The 20,993-nt window shown below is 38.3% G+C and overlaps 1 protein-coding gene across 6 annotated transcripts in view; it reads left to right on the forward strand.

The window, feature by feature from the left end:
• Nucleotides 1-20,993, forward strand: part of NCOA7 (nuclear receptor coactivator 7) — a 145,258-nt gene that overhangs the window by 84,535 nt on the left and 39,730 nt on the right. For 4 of the 6 annotated variants that reach the window (XM_055263155.2, XM_055263144.2, XM_063621096.1 and 1 more), the window contains exons 4-10: nucleotides 4,587-4,666; nucleotides 7,567-7,674; nucleotides 10,369-10,482; nucleotides 11,689-11,814; nucleotides 14,418-14,602; nucleotides 18,213-19,255; nucleotides 19,918-20,086. In XM_055263155.2, the coding sequence (XP_055119130.2) occupies nucleotides 4,587-4,666; nucleotides 7,567-7,674; nucleotides 10,369-10,482; nucleotides 11,689-11,814; nucleotides 14,418-14,602; nucleotides 18,213-19,255; nucleotides 19,918-20,086 (1,825 nt within the window). The remainder of the gene's footprint in view (nucleotides 1-4,586; nucleotides 4,667-7,566; nucleotides 7,675-10,368; nucleotides 10,483-11,688; nucleotides 11,815-14,417; nucleotides 14,603-18,212; nucleotides 19,256-19,917; nucleotides 20,087-20,993) is intronic. The other 2 variants (XM_055263166.2, XM_063621102.1) reach the window with 1 other exon arrangement.

Here is a 20,993-nt window from a genome sequence, read left to right on the forward strand (position 1 = left end):
GTTGACAGCATCTGTCTTGAGCTCCCTTTACTTTCAAAACCTCTCTGTGAACTCCATTCATCCATTTCCAGGTTTCCATCTCTGGACCTCTGTTCAGCATTTCACAGTGTCAACACCACCTTCCTTTTTTCCATGGCTTCTGTGACATTGTGTTCATTTTCCCATCCCTCTAATTGCTTTTCCCCCTTTATATCAGCCATATTTTTTTCAGTCCTTAAATCTAAGCCTTCCTTAGTTTCTATTCTCAAACTTCAGGCCTCCTCTTAAAATTTATTCATTCTCTTGATGTCATAGCCTCATCCAAGACTTCAGTATCACCACTACAAGGGATATCTTCACATCTGGCTGTCATGCCCCTCCAGGCCCCAGGCATACTGCCAGGTAGCATCTTCTTTTAGCCCCAGTTCATGAGAGGGAGAGGAGAGTCTTCTTTCTGTAAACTTGTACTGGGGATTATCTCAGATGCAGGGTCTTAGAGTCTTGTGTTCTGGTCACTCCAGGCCCTTTTATGGTGTGGCAAGGGAGGTGGCAGGACTTATGGACAGGGCACCAAGATCCACTTGGGTTGAGGTCAACACAGGTACCCCATTCTTTCTCCCCATTCCAGCTCTTACCTCCAGGATTTATGCAGAAAGAAATGGGCTAGGCTGAAGGACCTGTGTTTTATTCCTCTATGGGTTTTGTCAGTTTTGTTACAGGTACTCCTTATTGGACCGGGGAAAACTGCTCTGAAGACTTTATTTCAGAGCTGGGCAAGTATGAGGTTCAGTTGCTTTGCTCTAAATGGCTTCTGAGACACTTGGCCAACTTTTCCCTTGGTAGTAGATACTTTTCCGTCATTTGCCTCAGGTTCTTATACACAAGGGGAGAGTCAGAAGTTGGGTAGGTAGAAAGATCTGTGAGGAGACCTGAAGCTGGAAAGGTCAGTGTCATTGGAAGACAGTTGCCCCCTTTGGGATGGGCGTGGATCCTTACCTAAAACACTAGGGTTGGAGCACCATTCTAAAGCACAATGGAGCGGTCCTTTCCCGTGGCAGCTCATGCCTCATCCTGGTTCTCACCAGGGCCAGAAGCCCCTCCAGTGCTTTGTGGACTATGTGCTGCAGCACCCAGTCCCAGACACACAGGACTTCACTCATTGAGACACATAGTTGACCATCTTTTCAACTCACTGCAAAACAATTATTTCTGAAGCAGTATGAAACCTTGCCTTAAGCTATAATGATATAAAGACAATTAAATTATATCCTATTTGCTTCTCTATTGAGCCAACTGTAAAACATAGTATTTGCCTTGTGGCTTTGGCAGGTGCACATGATTTGCCTGGTGTGATGTTACATCAGTGAAAAGTGTTGCCTCACAATCAAACTCATCAGGCTTATTCATCTGTACTGGAAGGTTTATTCAACTATATATACAAGACAAGGCCAGGTGCAGTGGCTCCCACCTGTAATCCCACCCCTTTGGGAGGCCAAGGCGGGCAGATCACTTGAGCCCAGGAATTTGAGAACAGCCTGAACAACATGGTGAAACCCTATCTCTACAAAAAATGCAAAAATTAACCTGGTGTGGTGGCATGAGCCTGTAGTCCCAGCTACTCGGGAAGCTGAGGTGGGAGGATTGCTTGCATCTAGGAAGTGGAGGTTGCAGTGAGTCATGTTAGTGCCACTGCACCCCAGCCTGGGTGACAGAGTGAGACCCTGTCTCAAAAAAAAAAAAAAAAAAGACACAAGACATTTAAGGATGGGTGCATCATCACGGTCTTCACCTCCATGATCTCAACATCTTAGACTCTAAAGGGAAGGCATTTTTTGTTTTGTTTTGTTTTGTTTTTCCTTTAGTAATATTACATGCTTGACAGTTTTCTAGCCTACCCATCTGTGGCAAAGGAAGGTAATTTAACTTTTGTACTAATTCAGGTGTATGTAGTTAAGTTTATCCTGAAAGGCTCAGCCAACATGCATTTTTCTTTTGTAGCTGTGCAATATGTAAATTCTCACCAGTTGGTGGCTTTTAGTAGTGCTCCCCATTGGGACCAGAGATATCTAGCTACAGCTTATGGAAGGGCGTTGGCCAGAAGCTGCCAGATATGGGAAGAAGGAAGCATATTGTGGGCTCTAGAAATAGGAAACTACCTACAAAATGATATAAAGAGACTATTCTGAAAGCACGAAGACCTGAAGTGACAGCTGTTTATGATGGCAGCAAGAAGGGCAGAAGTATGCAACAAAGAAAATGGAGCTGAGATATTAAAAGGAATGAACAACACTTAACCTAATCCCAAAAGGAACTATGGAAAGAATTAGCCTGAGGTATTCGTCTTCCACATAAACAAAGCAAAAACAAACAATTAAAATTTTTTAGATTCTTTACAAGGAAAGAAAGACAAGTATTGTTAATGTTTTATTGCTTACCTGCCAAGAACTAGGCAAACCAGTTTTTACATTTGTTCCATCATAAGATTTGTAAAATATGGTGATTGCACTTTTGAATCTCCTTATCTGGAGATCTAAAAACATAGTCAATAGTCCTGTCTTCCTGAAGTAATTTAGATGTGGTTGCCTGTAGGTAGGGAGATCAATTTTTATAGTCTAGAGGAATGTTCAGGGTCTCTTTGGCTCCGTGAATGGTTCTGATTTGACGATATAGATGACTAGAACGGGACTGTAATGGAAGCATCTATTTAAGTTTATTTTTTCGTCTTGGCTTTAATTTTTACACAATTTAAAGGAAATATTTAAAAGTCAGATAAATCCTATGTGAATCAACTATGTTCATGTTTCTATGTCACCCCTCAGTTTTCATCTAGGACCCCCATGTTTGTGATATAGATGAAATGATATCGTTGAGACATTTCCATGTGTGTGTATGTGTGCTTGTAGGACGTCAGACATAGGGGGCTGAGTTAATCACCCTTCTCAGATCGTGGTCTATCATTACTGGTCCAAGCTGGGCTTCTTGTCATTTATCATTCATTCCCTTTTATTCTCGTTCTCCACTCCCATTTCTTCCCCGACTTCACACCATTGTATTGTGTTCAATGTATATAGGTTTTTATTTTTATGTACCTATGAAAATTATTTATGTGTTTTTTTTAGTGTCCATCTGTGACGTATATTTAAAACAGATGGACACCAACATCCCATTCAGTTTTTCTTGATGTAAACCTGTTTACACTTTTGGTGTATATTTCTGGCTTGTTATTCCTAGTTGCTGGAATCTAATTGCTCTGGAATCTCAGAGCTTACCTACCATGCTTTACTTACCCTCTAGCTCCCCATTGCCATAGATAATACTGTGATGAACATCCTTCAGCGGGTCCCTTATGATGTGCATAAAGTATATACCTGTTGGGAGAGGATGCTTATCTGTGAGTTAAATTGCTAGGTCATATGAGCTATATATACTTAATTCTCTGGAATGACTGAACAGTTTACATTCCTTGTAGTGGTTCACATTTCTATCAACATTGGAATTATACAGCTTTCTGATTTTACCAGGCTAATAGGTATAAAATGATACATTGTTTTCATTTGCACTTCTCTGATCACATACAGGTTGGAGCATCTTTTCATGGTTAATTCAATTTTATATTCTTTTTGTCACATTTTTATCTATTGCAGTACGGTTCTAGAGTTTCTGATATCTGAATTAATGTATCGAGATGTATTTAACCCTGACAGTTAGGTTGAATCATATGCAGGTGCCAATGGTTCGCCATTTTTGACCTTTAAAAACAGCAAAATCTGGCCGGGTGTGGTGGCTGTCGCCTGTAATCCCAATACTTCAGGAGGCCAAGGCGGGCAGATCACCTGAGGTCAGGAATTTTAGACAAGCCTGGCCAACATGGCGAAACCCTGTCTCTACTAAAAATACAAAAATTAGCTGGACATGGTGGCGCACATCTGTAATCCCAGCTACTCGGGAGGCTGAGGCAGAAGAATTGCTTGAACCCGGGAGACAGAGGTTGCAGTGAGCCGAGATCGCACCACTGCACTCCAGCCTGGGTGAGACTCTGTCTCAAAAAAAAGCCCCAAAAATAGTAAAATCCGTGGTCCGACTTAGTATATTGTTGGACATATTCTTTTTGTTTTCATTGTTATAAATAGTATTGCGTGACCATATGTTGATATATAGCCTTTTTCTTCTTTTGAATTTGTCATTAGGATAAATTCCTAAGAGAAGGATTACTGAGTCAGAATGAACCTTTCTATGGCTATTGTTACATATTGCCAAATCATTTTCTAAAGGACTGTACTCATTTACATTAGGCATCATTTATATGGTAACTCTACTGGTTTTACTCTAACTTCATAATCATTATACATTATCATTTAAACCATTAGTAACTGTAAACATTACCTCATTGTTTTTATTTATATTGTTTAATTATATTAACATTAATCATTTATTCAGGATGAATAGTGTGCTTTTATGAGTATGATCTATTTGTGCCCTGAGTCCATTTTCCTATTAGTGTCTTTTTGTCAAGTTGATTTGAAAGTGGGTTTTTATATATGGTAGTTTTACCCTGTCTTCAGTCCCTGAAAATGAAATTATTCATTTACATACAATTTATTCTTCAGATGACAATCAAAACAAAACACATGATAAAAAAGAGAAGAAGATGGTGGTTCAGAAGCCCCATGGGACTATGGAATACACTGTAAGTATAACCAAGGTGGTATAAATGTTTGTTAATAGCACTAGATTTATATAATGGTTTTCCCTGACACATCCTGCCCCTTGGCTGCGTTCCTCTTGTGTACCCATTAAACAATCAAGCTTCTTAAGACCAGTTTTAGGTCATTTCTTTTTCCTCCATATTTTCTCCCTGGTCAGTCACAAATAAACCAGTGAATTGAGAGTGTGAGGGTGATCTGGCTGCAACATCCATCACCCTGTTGACCACCAGCATTGTTTAGGCTGATCTGGCTGACTAGGCAGGTATCCCTTTCTTCCCCCACCACTCCGTGTGCATCCCTCTGGAGCTTGGATGAAGAGGATGACCTTCCCCAATAGAGGAGGACATTTCTTGGGTCACGGGTATTCTAGTAACTGTGTTGCCCTGTTAGAACCTCCAAACAAACTGATGACTTGAATTATCTTTGATATAAACAGGAACTACCACTTTTAGGTCACCAACCCAGATGTTCTTTCTAAGTTCCAAAGCTATATACTCACTTGGCTACTCAACATACCCACCTAGTCCTCCATGCTTGGTCGTCTTTCAAGAAACAATGGCTCCATCATTCCTACATTTGTGCAGGCTAGAACTTAATTCTTGACATCTTCATCCCCTTACTCTCCATGTTCGTTACTACCTTCTGTGATTTTTCCAGCCAGTCTAGGCCATATCCCTTTTTTAACATTCTCGTAGAATCATGTTGCTTAACATAATTTATCTCAGTTTAACATTATTAATTCATTAGTGTGTTGTTATTTTAATCCCTATCTCATGCTTTAATTCATACATCCATGAAGAGAGATTAGACATCTCTTTGTTCACCATTATATTCCTGGTAACTTGCAGGGTATAGATCTCCATATTGTTGAGCAGTAGATGAACAATGCTAGATGTGTGTTCATTACTACAACTCCACACTGTGTGCCATGTGCTCATCTCTGTCACTGCATCATAAGCTCCTGGAGGCCAGGAGTTGTATCTTATGTATCCTAGGCTTGGCACAAAGTGGGGACTCAGTTGTAGATGTATTTTAATTCACTATTAAATAGCACTCTTGAGGAGTGTTCTCTTTGAATTCTAAGAAGAAATTAAGTGCTATTGCCATTGCCTGGTTGTATTTTCCTAATGTGTACTTATTTTATAGTCATGATTTATAAGCAATGCCAGACCCTATATAAGACAGGCAGCAAGATCTAATTATTTGCTGGTATTTCTTTTGCAATGGTAAATCTGCAAGCCTCTGTAGAGTCACATTGAAGATCTCTGTCACAGGCTTCCATGCTCAATGCCCTGTGAACGTCTCTAGACATCTTTCTAAAGTTTATAAGCATAGTCATTTTTAGAAAGGATTTGGGATGATTATATCTTATATTACCATTGTCTAAAATATACTGTTGATCCTCATAACACCTAGAATAATGCCTTACCTCAAAATAGACACTCAAGAAGTATTGGACTCAATTATTTATTATTAATAACAATATTACTTCTAAAGCCATAATCATTAAGATCTGTATGTATTTGTCTAGCACCTTGTCTTGTCTTTAATAACTGCATATTTTAAGTTTTTCTCACTCTGATCCCCCATACAGTGTATGTTTTACAAGTTTACTCATAAATTATGAATATAGTATACAAATATATAATACAATATTAAAAATATTTTTTAACTTTGTTTTTAGTGGAGATGGTTTTGCCTAGGGTAGAAGTAGTGGCATATGTTGTTTACTTTAGTGATTTAAAACATTATACATACTACATATATCCTAACTTGTTCTAGAAGGGCTTTGAGGCTGTTTCAATGTAATCTGTAACCATAACCTTTGATTAGTCTGAGACAGTTCATCTAGTAGTTGGACTTTTGATACTGAAGGCAGCGATGGGTTTAATTCTCCTCCTACATCTCTACCCTTTCACCAGTCCACATCTTCCTTCAGCCTCCTCACATCTCCACATAATTCAAGGCTCACCTGGTGGAGCCAGTTCTGCTTACAAAGAACTTATACCAGTCTTGACCCAGGGCTGTCAATCAGAACTTCTCAGTGACATTCATCAGAGTGACCTCCCACTAGCAAGTCTTATCTGGCAACTCTGGTCAGGGAGTTTGTCCTGGGATGTTGACATGACATCAGGGAGCCAATTTTTTTTCTGGGTAGAGCTGTTTTCCTATGAAGTTTCTCATCTTCTCACTGCCCTCTATTCCTGTTCCTCCTCTACTACAGAAGGAAAGAAAAGTGTACACCTGGGACATATGTCACAAGTTTTACAAATTTAGAGAATAACACTAATTTGACCATAGAGAAGTGTGGTTTTAATGATAGTGAACAATTATTGGTAACTAATCTGAATTTCTTTCTGATTTCCTTGCTTTCACAGTATTCATTCATCAACTTTTTGAGTACCTTCCATATATCAAGCAGTGTGCTGAGCCTAGGAGAAAACATTTTGCCAGCTTTGCCATACAAGCCAGCAGTTTATAGTATATGGAAAAGTCATGCAAATAGACAGAAAATTACAAGAGAGAAAGTAGCTCCACTTCCCCTGAGGGTGGGGACTGTGTGTACATTGTATTTCTTTTCTTGTTGTAGTCTTCATTACAGCTTATGGACCTTTACTTCATGCGCCTAAGTTGCACCAAAGTAAAATTAGAAATCTATTAGGGGACAGTGAAATTTGAAAATGAGGAAGCCCAGAAATGAATTGCATTTAAGACTTTGCTTTAAAATGATTTTATTAAGAATTGACAACGTAGTCACTCTTTCTTATAGTCTATCTTGATGGAACTATTACTTTATTCATATTGCAGATAAATTAATAGTATCTATCAAAATTAATTTTTTTGCTTTATTTATTGACTCTTACTTGTTTGATTATTCTAGGCTGGAAACCAGGACACCCTAAACTCCATAGCACTGAAATTTAATATCACTCCCAATAAATTGGTGGAACTAAATAAACTTTTCACACATACTATTGTTCCAGGCCAGGTAATTATACTCTTATTGGATATATCTCTAGAAATTCTGCATTTATCTTTTATTGCCATTTTCAGTGCCTCACTATTGTTTGTCACAGGATTATCATAAATGATACTGTGCTTTGGTTCAATATTTTGTCTCCTTTATTTTTATTTATTTATTTTTTGAGACAGGGTCTCACTCTGTTGCCCAGGCTGGAATGCAGTGACACCATCATGGCTCACTGCAGCCTCAATCCCCTGGGCTCAAGCAATCCTCCCAGCTCAGCCTCCCAAGTAGCTGGGATTACAGACGTGAGCCACTGCACCCAGCTCAACTTTAAGATATTTTCATATTCACAGGATACCTTGGCTACACATGCTTAAAATTTGTTTCTAGGCTAAAATGACAGCTTTGCTGTATGGTTAAGACCTCAAATCCTGATTTGCATATGTGTTGGGAGCAAACCCAAAATTATTTCCTGAAGGCAATAGGAAACTTTCACCCCTGCCCATGATCCAGGCTCACTTCCATGTTGAGGTAGCACATGTTCTGGCGGCTGCTCACCTCTCTCTACAGTGTAGTCAACTGTTTAAGCATAGGAATTAGTCCTTAGATTTGACATTTGGAATGTTCAGACAATCGAATCACAATCTATGTTACCTAATATTTTTTTTAACATTTCAGATGCAAAAAAAAATTACTATTAGTGGAGAATTGCTTGAGAAAAATGTCATCCATTCATTACTCTAGTTTAGCTATATAAGATAAATAAGAGCTATATACCAAGACCACAGAATTTTAGTCCTTTGTAAATTGCTTTTTACAGAACTCTAAATTCTAAATTTGCCATTGACCCATATTGAAGATGCTATAAAAGGCAATACTCCAAAACTGGTTATTGTATTTACTGTTAGTGCATCATAGAGGACAAATAATTCAGTCTAGAATGCTCCTTTATATGAGATTCTATAGGAGAGTACTTGTACTACTAGAAACTTCATTTTTATCTCATGGAAATTGAATTCTGCTAACTAATGATGTTGTCTCTTTGCATTAATTATATGGAAACTCAGAGTCACTTTTATGGCCCACTTCTTAATGAGTGGTTACTAGTTTTGGTGCATATATTTTTAGTAGTAATCAGTCCTCATCTTATATCCCCCCCTTGACTTTGATTTTCCTACTTTTATTTTAATGTGTTTTTTATTGTTGTCTTAGATATTTTCTGGATTGAAGTGAGGTTTAAATGACTGGAAAGATAGGAGACAGTGAATAACAATATTGATCAGTAATCAGTTGTTATATGATTAGCTCTGAATTCTGTTTTATAACATTAAAGGTCATCATTTTAAGATTATATTTGGCTGGGCACAGTGGCTCATCCCTGTAATCCCAGCACTTTGGAGGCCAAGGTAGGCAGATCAGTTGAGGTCAGGAGTTCAAGGACAGCCTGACCAACATGGTGAAACCCCATCTCTACTAAAAATACAAGAATTAGCCAGTAGCCAGGCTTGGTGGTGGGTTCCTGTAATCCCAGCTACTTGGGAGGCTGAGGCAGGAAAATCTCTTGAATGTGGGAGGTGGAGGTTGCAGTGAGCTGAGATTGTGCCACTGCACTCCAGCCTGGGTGACAAGAGTGAAACTCCATCTCAGAAACAAACAAAAGATTATATTTGATACATGCCACAATGTAGCATGTCTCATTAAAAGAGTATTGAATGACAGGATTGTAGTAATGTTTTGAGAACCAGAATATTTTGCAGAGGTTGCTATTCTGTATAATTTTTTTGGGGAGGGGTAGTTTTTAGTTTTGTGTAACCCAGACACTGTTTAAAGAGAAAATATTGGGATTATTTGATTGGTATTACCTTATACAATTTATCATATAAGGACCTACTGCTTTAGAACTCAGAGTCTGCTTGGAGTTAGCAAGCTGGGTTTGTTCCATTTCTACCTGGCTTCTAAGTTTAGAAGCCATGCTTCTCTCTCCTCATTTCCTTTATACTATTAGTCCCCCACCCTGGAGGGCTCTTCCCTCTCTCCTATCCTATTTCCACTTATTCTTCAGGGCTTCACTTGGACCCACTTGCTTCACTTGGCCTGCCCAGAATACTTACCCACCTTGCTCTCTCTTTTCTTTTCTTTTTATTTATTTACTTATTTATTTATTGTTTTGAGGTGGAATCTCCCTCTGTCGCCCAAGCTGGAGTGCAGTGGCACGATCTTGGCTCACTGCAACCTCCGCCTCCTGGGTTCAAGAGAGATTCTCCTGCCTCAGCCTCCCCGAGTATCTGGGACTACAGGCGCCCGCCACCACGCCCAGCTAAATTTTTTTGTATTTTTAGTAAAGACGAGGTTTCACCATGTTGGCCAGGCTGGTCTCAAACTCTTGACCTCAGGTGATCTGCCCACCTTGGTCTCCCAAAGTACTGGGATTACAGGCATGAGCCACTGCGCCTGGCCTTGCTCTCCCTTTCTTTTTGAGTTCTTGCAGTGTCTACAGGCACGTTCTGTACCCTTTGTACTACACACATTCATATGCTGAGGATCATTTCATGGATTAGTCTAGAACACCCTAAGTTGCTTATGAGTTTCTTGAAAGCAACCTAGGTCATAATCATGCACTGAACATGATACTGTGCAGAGAATAACTTCTCCAAACACTCACTGGTGGTTTGCCTGGTTCCTGGTACTCACCCATCTCTTCTATCCCATTCTCAGGTCCTTTTTGTACCAGATGCCAACTCTCCTTCCAGTACCTTAAGGCTATCGTCATCCAGTCCTGGTGCTACTGTCTCTCCTTCATCATCAGACGCAGAATATGATAAATTGCCTGTATGTATATTATGCACTGAAGTTCATTTTTATTAGAGACTTCTTTTGAGTTGTAGAATTCAATATGTTATTTCTCACACGATTACATCTGAAATTCTCCCTAAATGGTTGAGATTAGGTAATTGGAGAATGCATCCTCTCCAATGGAAACTTATTCACATTTAAGGTTTCAAAGGCAAAAATGGCCAGACACAGTGGCTCATGCCTGTAGTCCCAGCACTCTGGGAGGCTGAGGCAGAAGGATTGCCTGAGCCCAGGAGTTTGAGACCAGCCTGGGCAATATAGTGAGATTCTGTCTCTACAGAATATTTTAAAAATTAGCCAGACATGGTGGCTCACACCTGTAGTCCCACCTACTCAGGAGGCTGAGGTGGGAGGATCACTTGAGCCTGGGAGGTTGAGGCTGTGGTGAGCCATGATCGTACCACTGCCCTCTAGCCTGGGTGACAGAGTGAGACCCTATCTCAAAAAAAAAAAAAAGGCAAAAATGCCTGCCTTGTTTAAAAGTATGAAGTTAAATTTCCAATGACTTGGATAGTTTATTTGTATTCCTGCTTTTTTTAAAAAAAAAAACAGAAATTGAATCATGAGTCTAATGTGAATTTTTTCATTTAGGTTAGTGTTTTTGTTGTTGTTGTTGTTGTTTGTGTGTGTGAGACAGAGTCTTTCTCTGTCACCCAGTCTGCTGTAGTACAATGGCATGCTCTTGGCTTACTGCAACCTCCACCTCCTGGGTTCAAGCGATTCTCCTGCCTCAGCCTCCCAAGTAACTGGGATTACAGGCGCCCGCCACTATGCCCAGCTAATTTTTGTATTTTTAGTGGAGACAGGGTTTCACCATATTAGTCAGGCAGGTCTCGAACTCCTGACCTCAGGTGATCCGCCCACACTGGCCTCCCAAAGTGCTGGGATTACAGGAGTGAGCCACCGCACTCAGCCCATTTAGGTTAGTTTCTAAAGACATTTCATGAGCAAGTTTTATGGGTTCATACATATGCCTTTGCTTTTTATAAAAAAAAAACAGTTTGATTTGGGTATCTGTTATTACATTTGTGATATTTTTGAAGGACAAAGGATGTTTGCCTTTTTAATGTTCCACTTAAATAGAAATAGTATACTCAAAGGGAATTTGTGGGGCTTGATTTATACACATAATTTGTTTGAAAAGTGCTTTTATTTGATTTTGAAATTTTTTGCTTTCACAAGGATGCTGACTTAGCACGAAAGGCCTTAAAACCCATTGAAAGAGTCTTATCATCTACTTCTGAAGAAGACGAGCCAGGTGTGGTGAAATTTTTAAAAATGAATTGTCGATACTTCACCGATGGAAAGGTATATAGCAATGTAATTTGTTTCCTTTCCTTGAAATCTATGAAAAACTAAACGAAGTTACAAATTACTGGAACAGAGGCTACGTTAAAAGATCTTACCCAAAGTGTCAATTTTAGATTTGACAAGCATCCATTAGTTTTCTTCTGTTGGATGCCTGGCATTTTACTTATTGAGGTAAATGTTATCACTGAGTGGAAATGTGATTCTTTGTGATCTTGGATTTATTGTTTTTTTCTTTTAGTTTGGGCCTATGAATTGTTAGGGAGACAATATAGTATACATATAACAGCAAACGCTGGAGTCGGACTCACTGAATTTAAATTCCAACTCCACCACCCACTAACTCTGAGACCAGGGGCAAGGTATTTACGTCTTAAGCTCCCATTTTTCTCATGCATAAAATAGGAACAATAAAAAAATTTAACTAATAGGATATGGTAATGAAAAGTGATAATTTATGTAAAGAATTTAGCACCTAATCTGGAAAATAGTAAGCTCTCAACCTGTGTTTGCTGTTGATGATATTATATTAATATCTGCTGTATCATCTTTTTAGTTTTTTGGTTGTTGGTTGATTGTTTAATGTGTGTTTTTGTTTTTTTGTTTTCACAAAGAACAAATTCAGCTTTTAGTGAGCCTCTGGAGAAGGGACTATCTTGACAACCAGTGAATTCCTGTGGTCATAGGATACTTCATACCAGTTTTAGATAATAGGAAAAATATGTTATTGATGTGCATTTATAAGATTTGCAAACAAGAATAAATAATGCTTGACATAAAGAAATTTTTTTAAAGACAGCTTTATTGAGATGTGATTCACGTAACATACAGTTCACCCAATTACAGTGTAAAATCCAGTGATTTTTAGTTTGTTCACATAGTTGTGCAACCATCACCACAATCCATTTTAAAACATTTTTATTACCTAAAAAGAAACTCCATAACCATTAGTAGTTATTCCCCATTTCACACTCTCCCACCCTATTCTTTCCCCTTTCCTGCCACCCTCATCTCCATGAGGCAATCACTTACCTACTTTCTGTCTTTCTGTATTTGCCTATTCTAGACAATTTATTATTCCTTCTATCTAACTGTAAGTATATGTCCTTTGACCAACATCTCCCCCATCCTTCTCTTTCCCCTAACCACCTACACCTCTTTTTTTTTTTTTTTTTTTTTTTTTGAGACAGAGTTTCGCTCTTGTCACCCAGGCTGGAGTGCAATGGCGCGATCTCTGCTCACTGCATCCTCTGCCTCCTGGGTTCAAGCGATTCTCCTGTCTCAGCCTCCTGAGTAGCTGGGACTACAGGTGTGTACCACCACATCTGGCTAATTTTGTATTTTTAGTAGAAACGGGGTTTCACCATTTTGGCCAGGCTGGTCTCAAACTCCTATCCTCAGGTGATCCGCCTGCCTTGGCCTCCCAAAGTGTTGGGATTACAGGCCAGAGCCACCGCACCCGGCCCACCCATACCTCTTAGTCATCACCATTCTATTCTCTACTTCTATGAGATCAGCTTCTTTAGACTGCACATATGAGTGAGATCATGCAGTATTTATCTTTGTGTGTTTGGCTTATTTCACTTAACATAATATTCTCCAGGTTCATCCATGTTGTTGCAAATGACAGGATTTCATTCTTTTTTTATGGCTGAATAATTTGTGTATATATAGCACATTTTCTTTATTCTTCTATTGATAGATGCTTAAGTTGTTTTCATATCTTGGCTATTGTGAATAATGCTGCAAATAAACATGCAAGTGCAGATACCTCTTTGAGATATGATTTCATTTTCTTTGGATATATACCCAGTAATGGGATTGCTGGATATACAAAACTTTTTACTAAGATAATCACTAGACTCATTAAAAGTACCAAAATAAGTTATTTGCCTAAAGGAAGTTATCTGTATCCTGCTGTTCATGGTAGATAATATCCCTATGGCCATTAAGTTCTCTTTTATAATTTGAGCAAGCTTCAGACTTTAAAGACCACCAAGCTACGACTTTTTGCTTTTAATCTCCATAGTTCAGCTATATTCACTCTGGCTACAAAAGTTTCATATTCCTATTTATGTTGACTTTTGTTGGATATGGGCTTTCTAAATATTTTAAAGAAAAATATTGGGACTATTCTTTGGCACTATAACTCTGAAACAGCTGCTCCCTTAGCACAGAACCATGCACTTGTTAGACACGTGGTGAAGGCTTGCAGAGTGAATTGTAAAGCCCTGTATTCTCGATCGGGTAAGCACTTGGGCAGCCCCTCCCTTTTGCAGACAGAGAAGTAGAAAATCTAGGAAATCTGAGACGTGCATGTGAGAACCAGGATCACTCCACAACTGTGCTGTTGCAGCAGCTGTGATAGAACCAGGCTCAGTTGGTTGCCTCAGTGAGCCACGTCTGTTTTCTCTGCCTCACTACCCAGCATTGCATTTCTTCAGCCTGTTTTTCTCGTCCTCACAGAGGGGATGTAATTGTCACATAGGATACTGTGGTTCACAAAGTCCACGGAGTGGCCGTCTGAGTTAATTAAAGCTCTGTGGTAGTTTCTGAAAGCATTTCTGCCTGAAGTGATTCTGTCCTGTTGCTTTCTCCTGCAGGGTGTGGTTGGCGGTGTCATGATAGTGACTCCTAACAACATCATGTTTGACCCTCATAAGTCCGATCCTCTGGTTATTGAAAATGGGTGTGAGGAGTATGGTCTCATCTGCCCCATGGAAGAGGTTGTTTCCATTGCGCTCTACAATGACATTTCTCACATGAAGATCAAAGATGCCTTGCCATCGTAAGACATTTCTTTGTTTACTAGGAAAAAAGGGGTGTTGAGAGAGTTAAATGTAGTTTAGAAATGAGGGCATTTGCATGATTGAGGGATTGTGTAGAGGTGATTTTGAAGATGGAAGACTTGTGCACTGAAGAAAATGAGAAAAATGAGAAGAAATGAAAAGAATAAAATCAATGATGGGAAAAGTTGAACATATAAAGATTAAAGGAGAAAAACAAAGAAGCCATCATGTAAAAATAGTATTTGTTGGGCTTATTTTTCTAAAAAGCAGTGCACGTTCTTAACGAAATTATGAAGGAAGAAAGGCATTTCTCTGAAAGAAGTTTATTCAATTATCAATAAGAGAATAATGTTTTCTTCTGGGTTTAATTAAGGAGAATTATTTTTGTCTTCATTTAACTTCTAGGAAAAGCAGTCTCTCTGATTCATGTCCTCCCTCAGTCCTGCATGGAGAGAGGTTTGGGTCGACAGTGTAGTAGTAGCCACCTTCTCATGCTGTGAAGAGGGAGTAATACCAGTTTGCTTTTTCCCTGAAATATAGATTAATATAACTTCAGTCCTGATTACTTTTGCCTTATAATGCTGGATTTATTGTAAAAAAGAGAGGGAAGCTCCCCAGGAAAAAAAGAGAAAGCGTTAAGAAAGCTCAGGAAATTGATTAACTGATATAGATAATCTGATTTTTACTGTCCTTTTGCTCTACTGTGTCTGTTTCTCTATAAAAGCCAGCAGTAAAAATTTTGAAAAACCTTCAGTGATGGGAAGAGGCGAAGCAGTAGGTCCTAACAGTAAAGAGGGAAACTAGCCCTTGGGGCTTATATGAAAAAAAAGGAAGTTACTAAGGAGCTAACCCAGACACAAAATCCCTGGGGGTTTATGCAAGTAGTTTCCCCTGGACTCCTACAGCCATTAGAATCTGGTCCACTCAGTCCTTCCCCAACCTCAAGCCACTGAAGATATCACCAGAACATGGGCCCTGAAGTAGTTTCCAGATTTTGCTGCCAGAAGTGTCTAAATGGGTGACCAAACAAATGGGGGAATTCCCTACTGAAATATGGCTCCTAATGGAGTAATACCATTGCACATCTTCAGCCTAGGATATTAAGTATTCCATTTAATAATAGACAGTACATCTTTATATAAAAACTTCTCTCAATGTGAGATTATGTTTAATGATCTCGATTACAAGGGATAATGCCATGATTACAGGAAAAGAGCAGAGTTAAGAATCAGCTTCTAATTTGAAATTATTTCAGGGTTGAAATTATTTTAGGGTTGCACATTGATTCCTGCCTTGGATGCAGGTATATAAAGGATTTTAAGTCTAATGAACAAGAATGTGTGAGAATCAGTGTGAAATAAACTTTGTATTGTCTTCAGAATTTCATAAATTGTTTAAAAGTTAAAAATTACTTAAAACATCATTATTACCAAAAGTTTAATGATAAAACAATAAGTACAAATTACCCAGTGGCAACGTGCAATAGTTTTTAAAAGTGGATGTGTGTAAAACTCCTCCATCCTCACCTTCAAGTTTGGTATTTGTGTGAGAGTGTGTGTATGTGCGCGTGCACGCACGTGCAGGACGTTTTGTAGCTCCAGCTGCCACAGCGAGTAAGAAGGGAACAACTGAAAGGATTATTGATCATCATTAGGTGCCAGGCTAAGTCTAGAAAACATTAATTAACAAACTAGCCAGTTGACACCATTATGTACGTTTGGCAACTGCACTGCAGAAAAAGCAGATGGTGAAATTAATCTCAAGTAGGGAATGGGCAGTTTGGATTAGGTAAAAGAGGAAAGGGGTAGACAAGGTAATCTAGAAAGCTAATTAGAGTGCATTGAAGGTATTTTTGTGGGGGTCGAGCTAGGTAGAGAAGGTGAAGAAAGTTTTGCTTATTAATCAATTAATATGTGGAAAGTTGGGTTTCTTTGTTGCAGGACTTCTTACAGCCTTTAATATGCCAAATTAAGTTTTGAGTTCCAATAGGGAGATTATGCTACATTTCACTAGCTTGTTTGACTCTAGGATGGAAGCATTTTTAACATCTCCTGGGATGCTGGTGTTAGGCAGAACATTTTGTGTTTGCAAGTTCCTGCAGAACAGAGATTGTGTCACAATTGTATTTCAGAATATAGCACTTAGGGGCTCAATGAATGCTTATTAAATTGAAATGAATTATAAATTATGAAGGCTTTTTAACGCATTTGTTGGAGCCAACCAATTATGTAGGCTATTATTTTCTATTGGAAAAAGCATGAACCTTTCATGCAGATGATTTATAAAATCACTTTGGGAAGACAGTCTTTTGGAACTTCAGAACTTCCTGGTACTTTATTGCTTTATTGTCATTACCATTTATTTCAAAGCCAAAATAGCAGATAAAGTTTTATCTGAAGATGATCTGACCTTTTTAGAAAATACGATTATTTCTGAAATTGAAATGTTATTCTTTAAAAGGTTTTTACATCTCTGCATTTCAACCCAGTAATAGCACTACTAGTAGTAGTGGTAAGTGGATGGGTTTACTCAAGATATTTCCAGTCATATTTTTTTCTTACACATATTTGAAAGTATTACTATTTTTATTTATTTTCAACTTTTATTTTAAGTTCAAGGGTACATGTGCAGGATGTGCAGGTTTGTTACATAGGTGCATGCCATGGTGGTTTGCTGCTCTCTAGTCATATTTTTTAAAATATATTTCTTGATCACTTATTTTACACTTGGGAGAACATGTTTAATCAATATTTTCATGTAATTCCAATCTGGGAAGTAAAGCATCTGTTATTAAGGAAAAATAATTGACTGCATCCCAGGACAATATGTTTTAGCTGATAAACGAGCTGCACCATTGCTATAAAGTAAAGCGATATTGTTATAAAATGAAATATTTACTTAAGAAATATAAGTATTATACATAAGAGCTTTTTAAGTAAGATTTACTTTTCTATACATTTTTAAATTGTAAGATGGAGCAACTGCCATATACCCACAATAATAGTGGAAGCTTCCTCTTGCATCTCCTTTGGGAGTAGAGGGCTGCCTATGATTAGAAGCATCAGATCCTAGGCCATGAAACCCAGAATCAGGGTTCAAGGTCGGTGACTTTATATGGAGCAGTTAAGTGAGTAGCTACTAAGTCTACGAGCCTTTCAAAATTAATGTAGCTGTTTTCTATACTATTTGATAAAAGGAAAAGGTTTGCACATTTAAGGAATTTTAGACATTGGTACTAAAATATTACCTCTCCTTTATCCTTTCCTTCATGAAAGTCAGAAACATTATTATTTCATATTTAGAAATCTTATGGGTAACATCTTCATGTTCATGTATAACTTCCAAATCCATCATGTGCTTCCAGTAGGATATGCAACTCTCGTGGTTCATTCTTTCACCATTTCCTTTAGTTGACTTATGTTTTATTTTGAAATCAATTTCTTGATTTTATTTTTTTATTCTGAAATCATTTGAACATAAATTTAAGTTGTGGTATATTTATGTATTGGTTTTTGGTTGAGTTTCTGTTTTGTTTTTTGCCTTTCCTCCATTTTGTTTTTGGTTTTATTTTTAACATTCCATGTGCACCCGCCATTTCTCCCCCAACAGTGACCTACCTCAGGATCTTTGTCCTCTGTACAGGCCTGGAGAATGGGAAGACCTGGCTTCAGAAAAGGATATCAACCCATTCAGTAAGTTCAAATCTATCAACAAGGAAAAACGACAGCAGAATGGAGAGAAAATTATGACTTCGGATTCTAGACCAACGGTACCTTTGGAGAAGTCCACAGAACATACACCTACAAAGCCCTCAGGCAGCTCTGTGTCAGAGAAATTAAAGAAACTGGACTCCTCTAGGGAGACATCCCATGGCTCTCCCACAGTGACTAAGCTCAGCAAGGAACCTTCCGACACTTCTGCTGCATTTGAATCTACAGCCAAAGAAAACTTTCTAGGGGAAGATGACGATTTTGTTGACTTGGAAGAACTTTCTTCTCAAACTGATGGTGGAATGGACAAAAAAGACACCTCGAAGGAGTGCCTTTCTCTTGACACAGAGGAACGAAAGAAAGCTGAGTCACAAATAAACAATTCTGCCGTGGAAATGCAGGTGCAGTCAGCCCTAGCCTTTTTGGGAACAGAGAATGATGTTGAACTGAAGGGGGCGCTAGATTTAGAAACCTGTGAGAAGCAAGATATAATGCCAGAAGTGGACAAGCGGTCTGGTTCTCCAGAAAGCCGAGTAGAAAACACACTGAACATACATGAAGATTTAGATAAAGTTAAACTCATTGAATATTACCTAAATAAGAACAAAGAAGGGCCACAGGTATCTGAAAATTTGCAGAAAACAGAATTAAGTGATGGAAAAAGTATTGAACCAGGGGGAATAGACATTACCCTTAGTAGTTCTCTTTCCCAGGCAGGTGATCCCGTAACTGAGGGCAATAAAGAGCCAGATAAGACCTGGGTGAAAAAGGGAGAGCCCCTCCCGGTAAAACTGAACTCTTCTACAGAAGCAAATGTGATTAAAGAGGCTCTAGACTCCTCTTTGGAATCTACTCTGGACAACAGCTGTCAAGGTGCACAAATGGATAATAAATCTGAAGTTCAGTTGTGGCTGTTAAAGAGAATTCAGGTACCCATTGAAGGTAAGCTGTTTTTCTTTAATGCCTTTACATTCTGTTGTATAATTGCCTTTCTACAATTTGCACATGTAATACCCAAATTAGTACAATTATTTGAAAACAGTATTTTCTCAATAGAGTGTATCTTTGCTGATAGTATTAACAATTGGGGAGAAAATTTACAAGATATGGTATCTATTTTGGAACTTGAACTATGACATAGCTCTCTAGATACCTACTTCAAAAGTAGTTTACTTTTAATCTTTCAAGTTACTTTCCTTTTTTTTACCTTTATTTTCTAAATCTAGAGGAGTTTAAACTGTTTTTGAAGAAATCTCAATTCTAAACTGAATTGCATTATGTTATATTGTGTTCTCAGTAGCATTCATTAATATATATTCCTGTGAATTGTCCCAATTATCTATTATTTGCTATTCTGTTGGTTTTTATACTTATTTTCAGTATGTAGCAGCTCATGGGATGTAGTTCAACCTGAAACAACCAAAGCTTTTTCCTTGTGTGCTAAAGAAGGCTTGAAAAATTCATTAGTCCTGATACGATGTTGTAGGATGTTTCTGCAATGTTTTGACTAAGAGAGGATTGTGCACTATTTTTTTTAAGTTGAAAAGTTCTGCTATTACCAATATTGTCAGTATTGAGGAAGAGTTTTTTCGTGTGTGATTCAGATATACTTCCTTCAAAAGAAGAAAAAAGCAAGACCCCACCCATGTTCCTGTGCATCAAAGTGGGAAAACCAATGAGAAAATCCTTTGCCACTCACACTGCAGCCATGGTCCAGCAGTACGGCAAACGGAGAAAGCAGCCAGAGTACTGGTTTGCTGTTCCTCGGGAGAGGTGAGTATGGGCTACAATGGAAAGTCTGTGGGTCTGTTAGGTTTAGATTGTGTTTTGATATTCTTTATCTTAAAACACAATTTTATTCTCGAATAAGAGCTTTATCTGAATTGTAGACTTTAGAATTCTAGAAGGATATTATTTAAAGTGACTTTCTGCTAAATGGTGGTTTTAATATAACAAATATGGAGTCATCATAGGTACTACATCCTGAACTGCTTTCATAACTTTCTACCTAGTTGATTTTTAAATGAAAGAAGAATTTGATGTTCTCAAGTACCAGTAATTAGAAGTGTTCTTTCATTGAGGATAGAGGAATACTATGGAGCAGATCCAAACACCTCTTAAGTGCAAGAAAGAGGCAGGATTATAATTTTTAAAGTGCTTACAATTCTAGGGAATGAAAGATTTATTGGTCTTATGGAGGGAGCATCTGTAGCTCAGCAGCATAAGAAATGTGATCCCCATGATAGTCTCAAGGGGCTGTATACTCCTACAAAAATTATATTTTTAATTCACCAAAGAAGATACCTTCTTGGTTATGTGGCAGTCTAGGATAGGAGGGATAGTGGCATAGAAATTCTTCAACAGTATATCACTGAGGATGTTTTTGTAATAAAAATAATTAGGGAATATTCTTTTTAGAAAACAATTGCTTTTATTTCATATATGTGGTAGAATAAAAATGTCTTATAAAGTCCTTGCAATTAGTTTTCAACACTGTTAAAACCCTGCATCTTGCCCCTTAAAAACATCATCATCTAGCCAGATCTTCTGGCTAACACACCTGCCAAGAGCAAAAACACTCAGCAAGCGTCCATAGCATGATTTCTCAGTAAACAAAACTAAAGTCTAAGCCAGCGTGCACCTTCTGGCTGGTTACTACCTAGAATGATCATTCTCATCA

This window comes from Symphalangus syndactylus, chromosome 2 (assembly GCF_028878055.3).
Source record: "Symphalangus syndactylus isolate Jambi chromosome 2, NHGRI_mSymSyn1-v2.1_pri, whole genome shotgun sequence".
Taxonomy (NCBI): Eukaryota; Metazoa; Chordata; class Mammalia; order Primates; family Hylobatidae; genus Symphalangus; species Symphalangus syndactylus.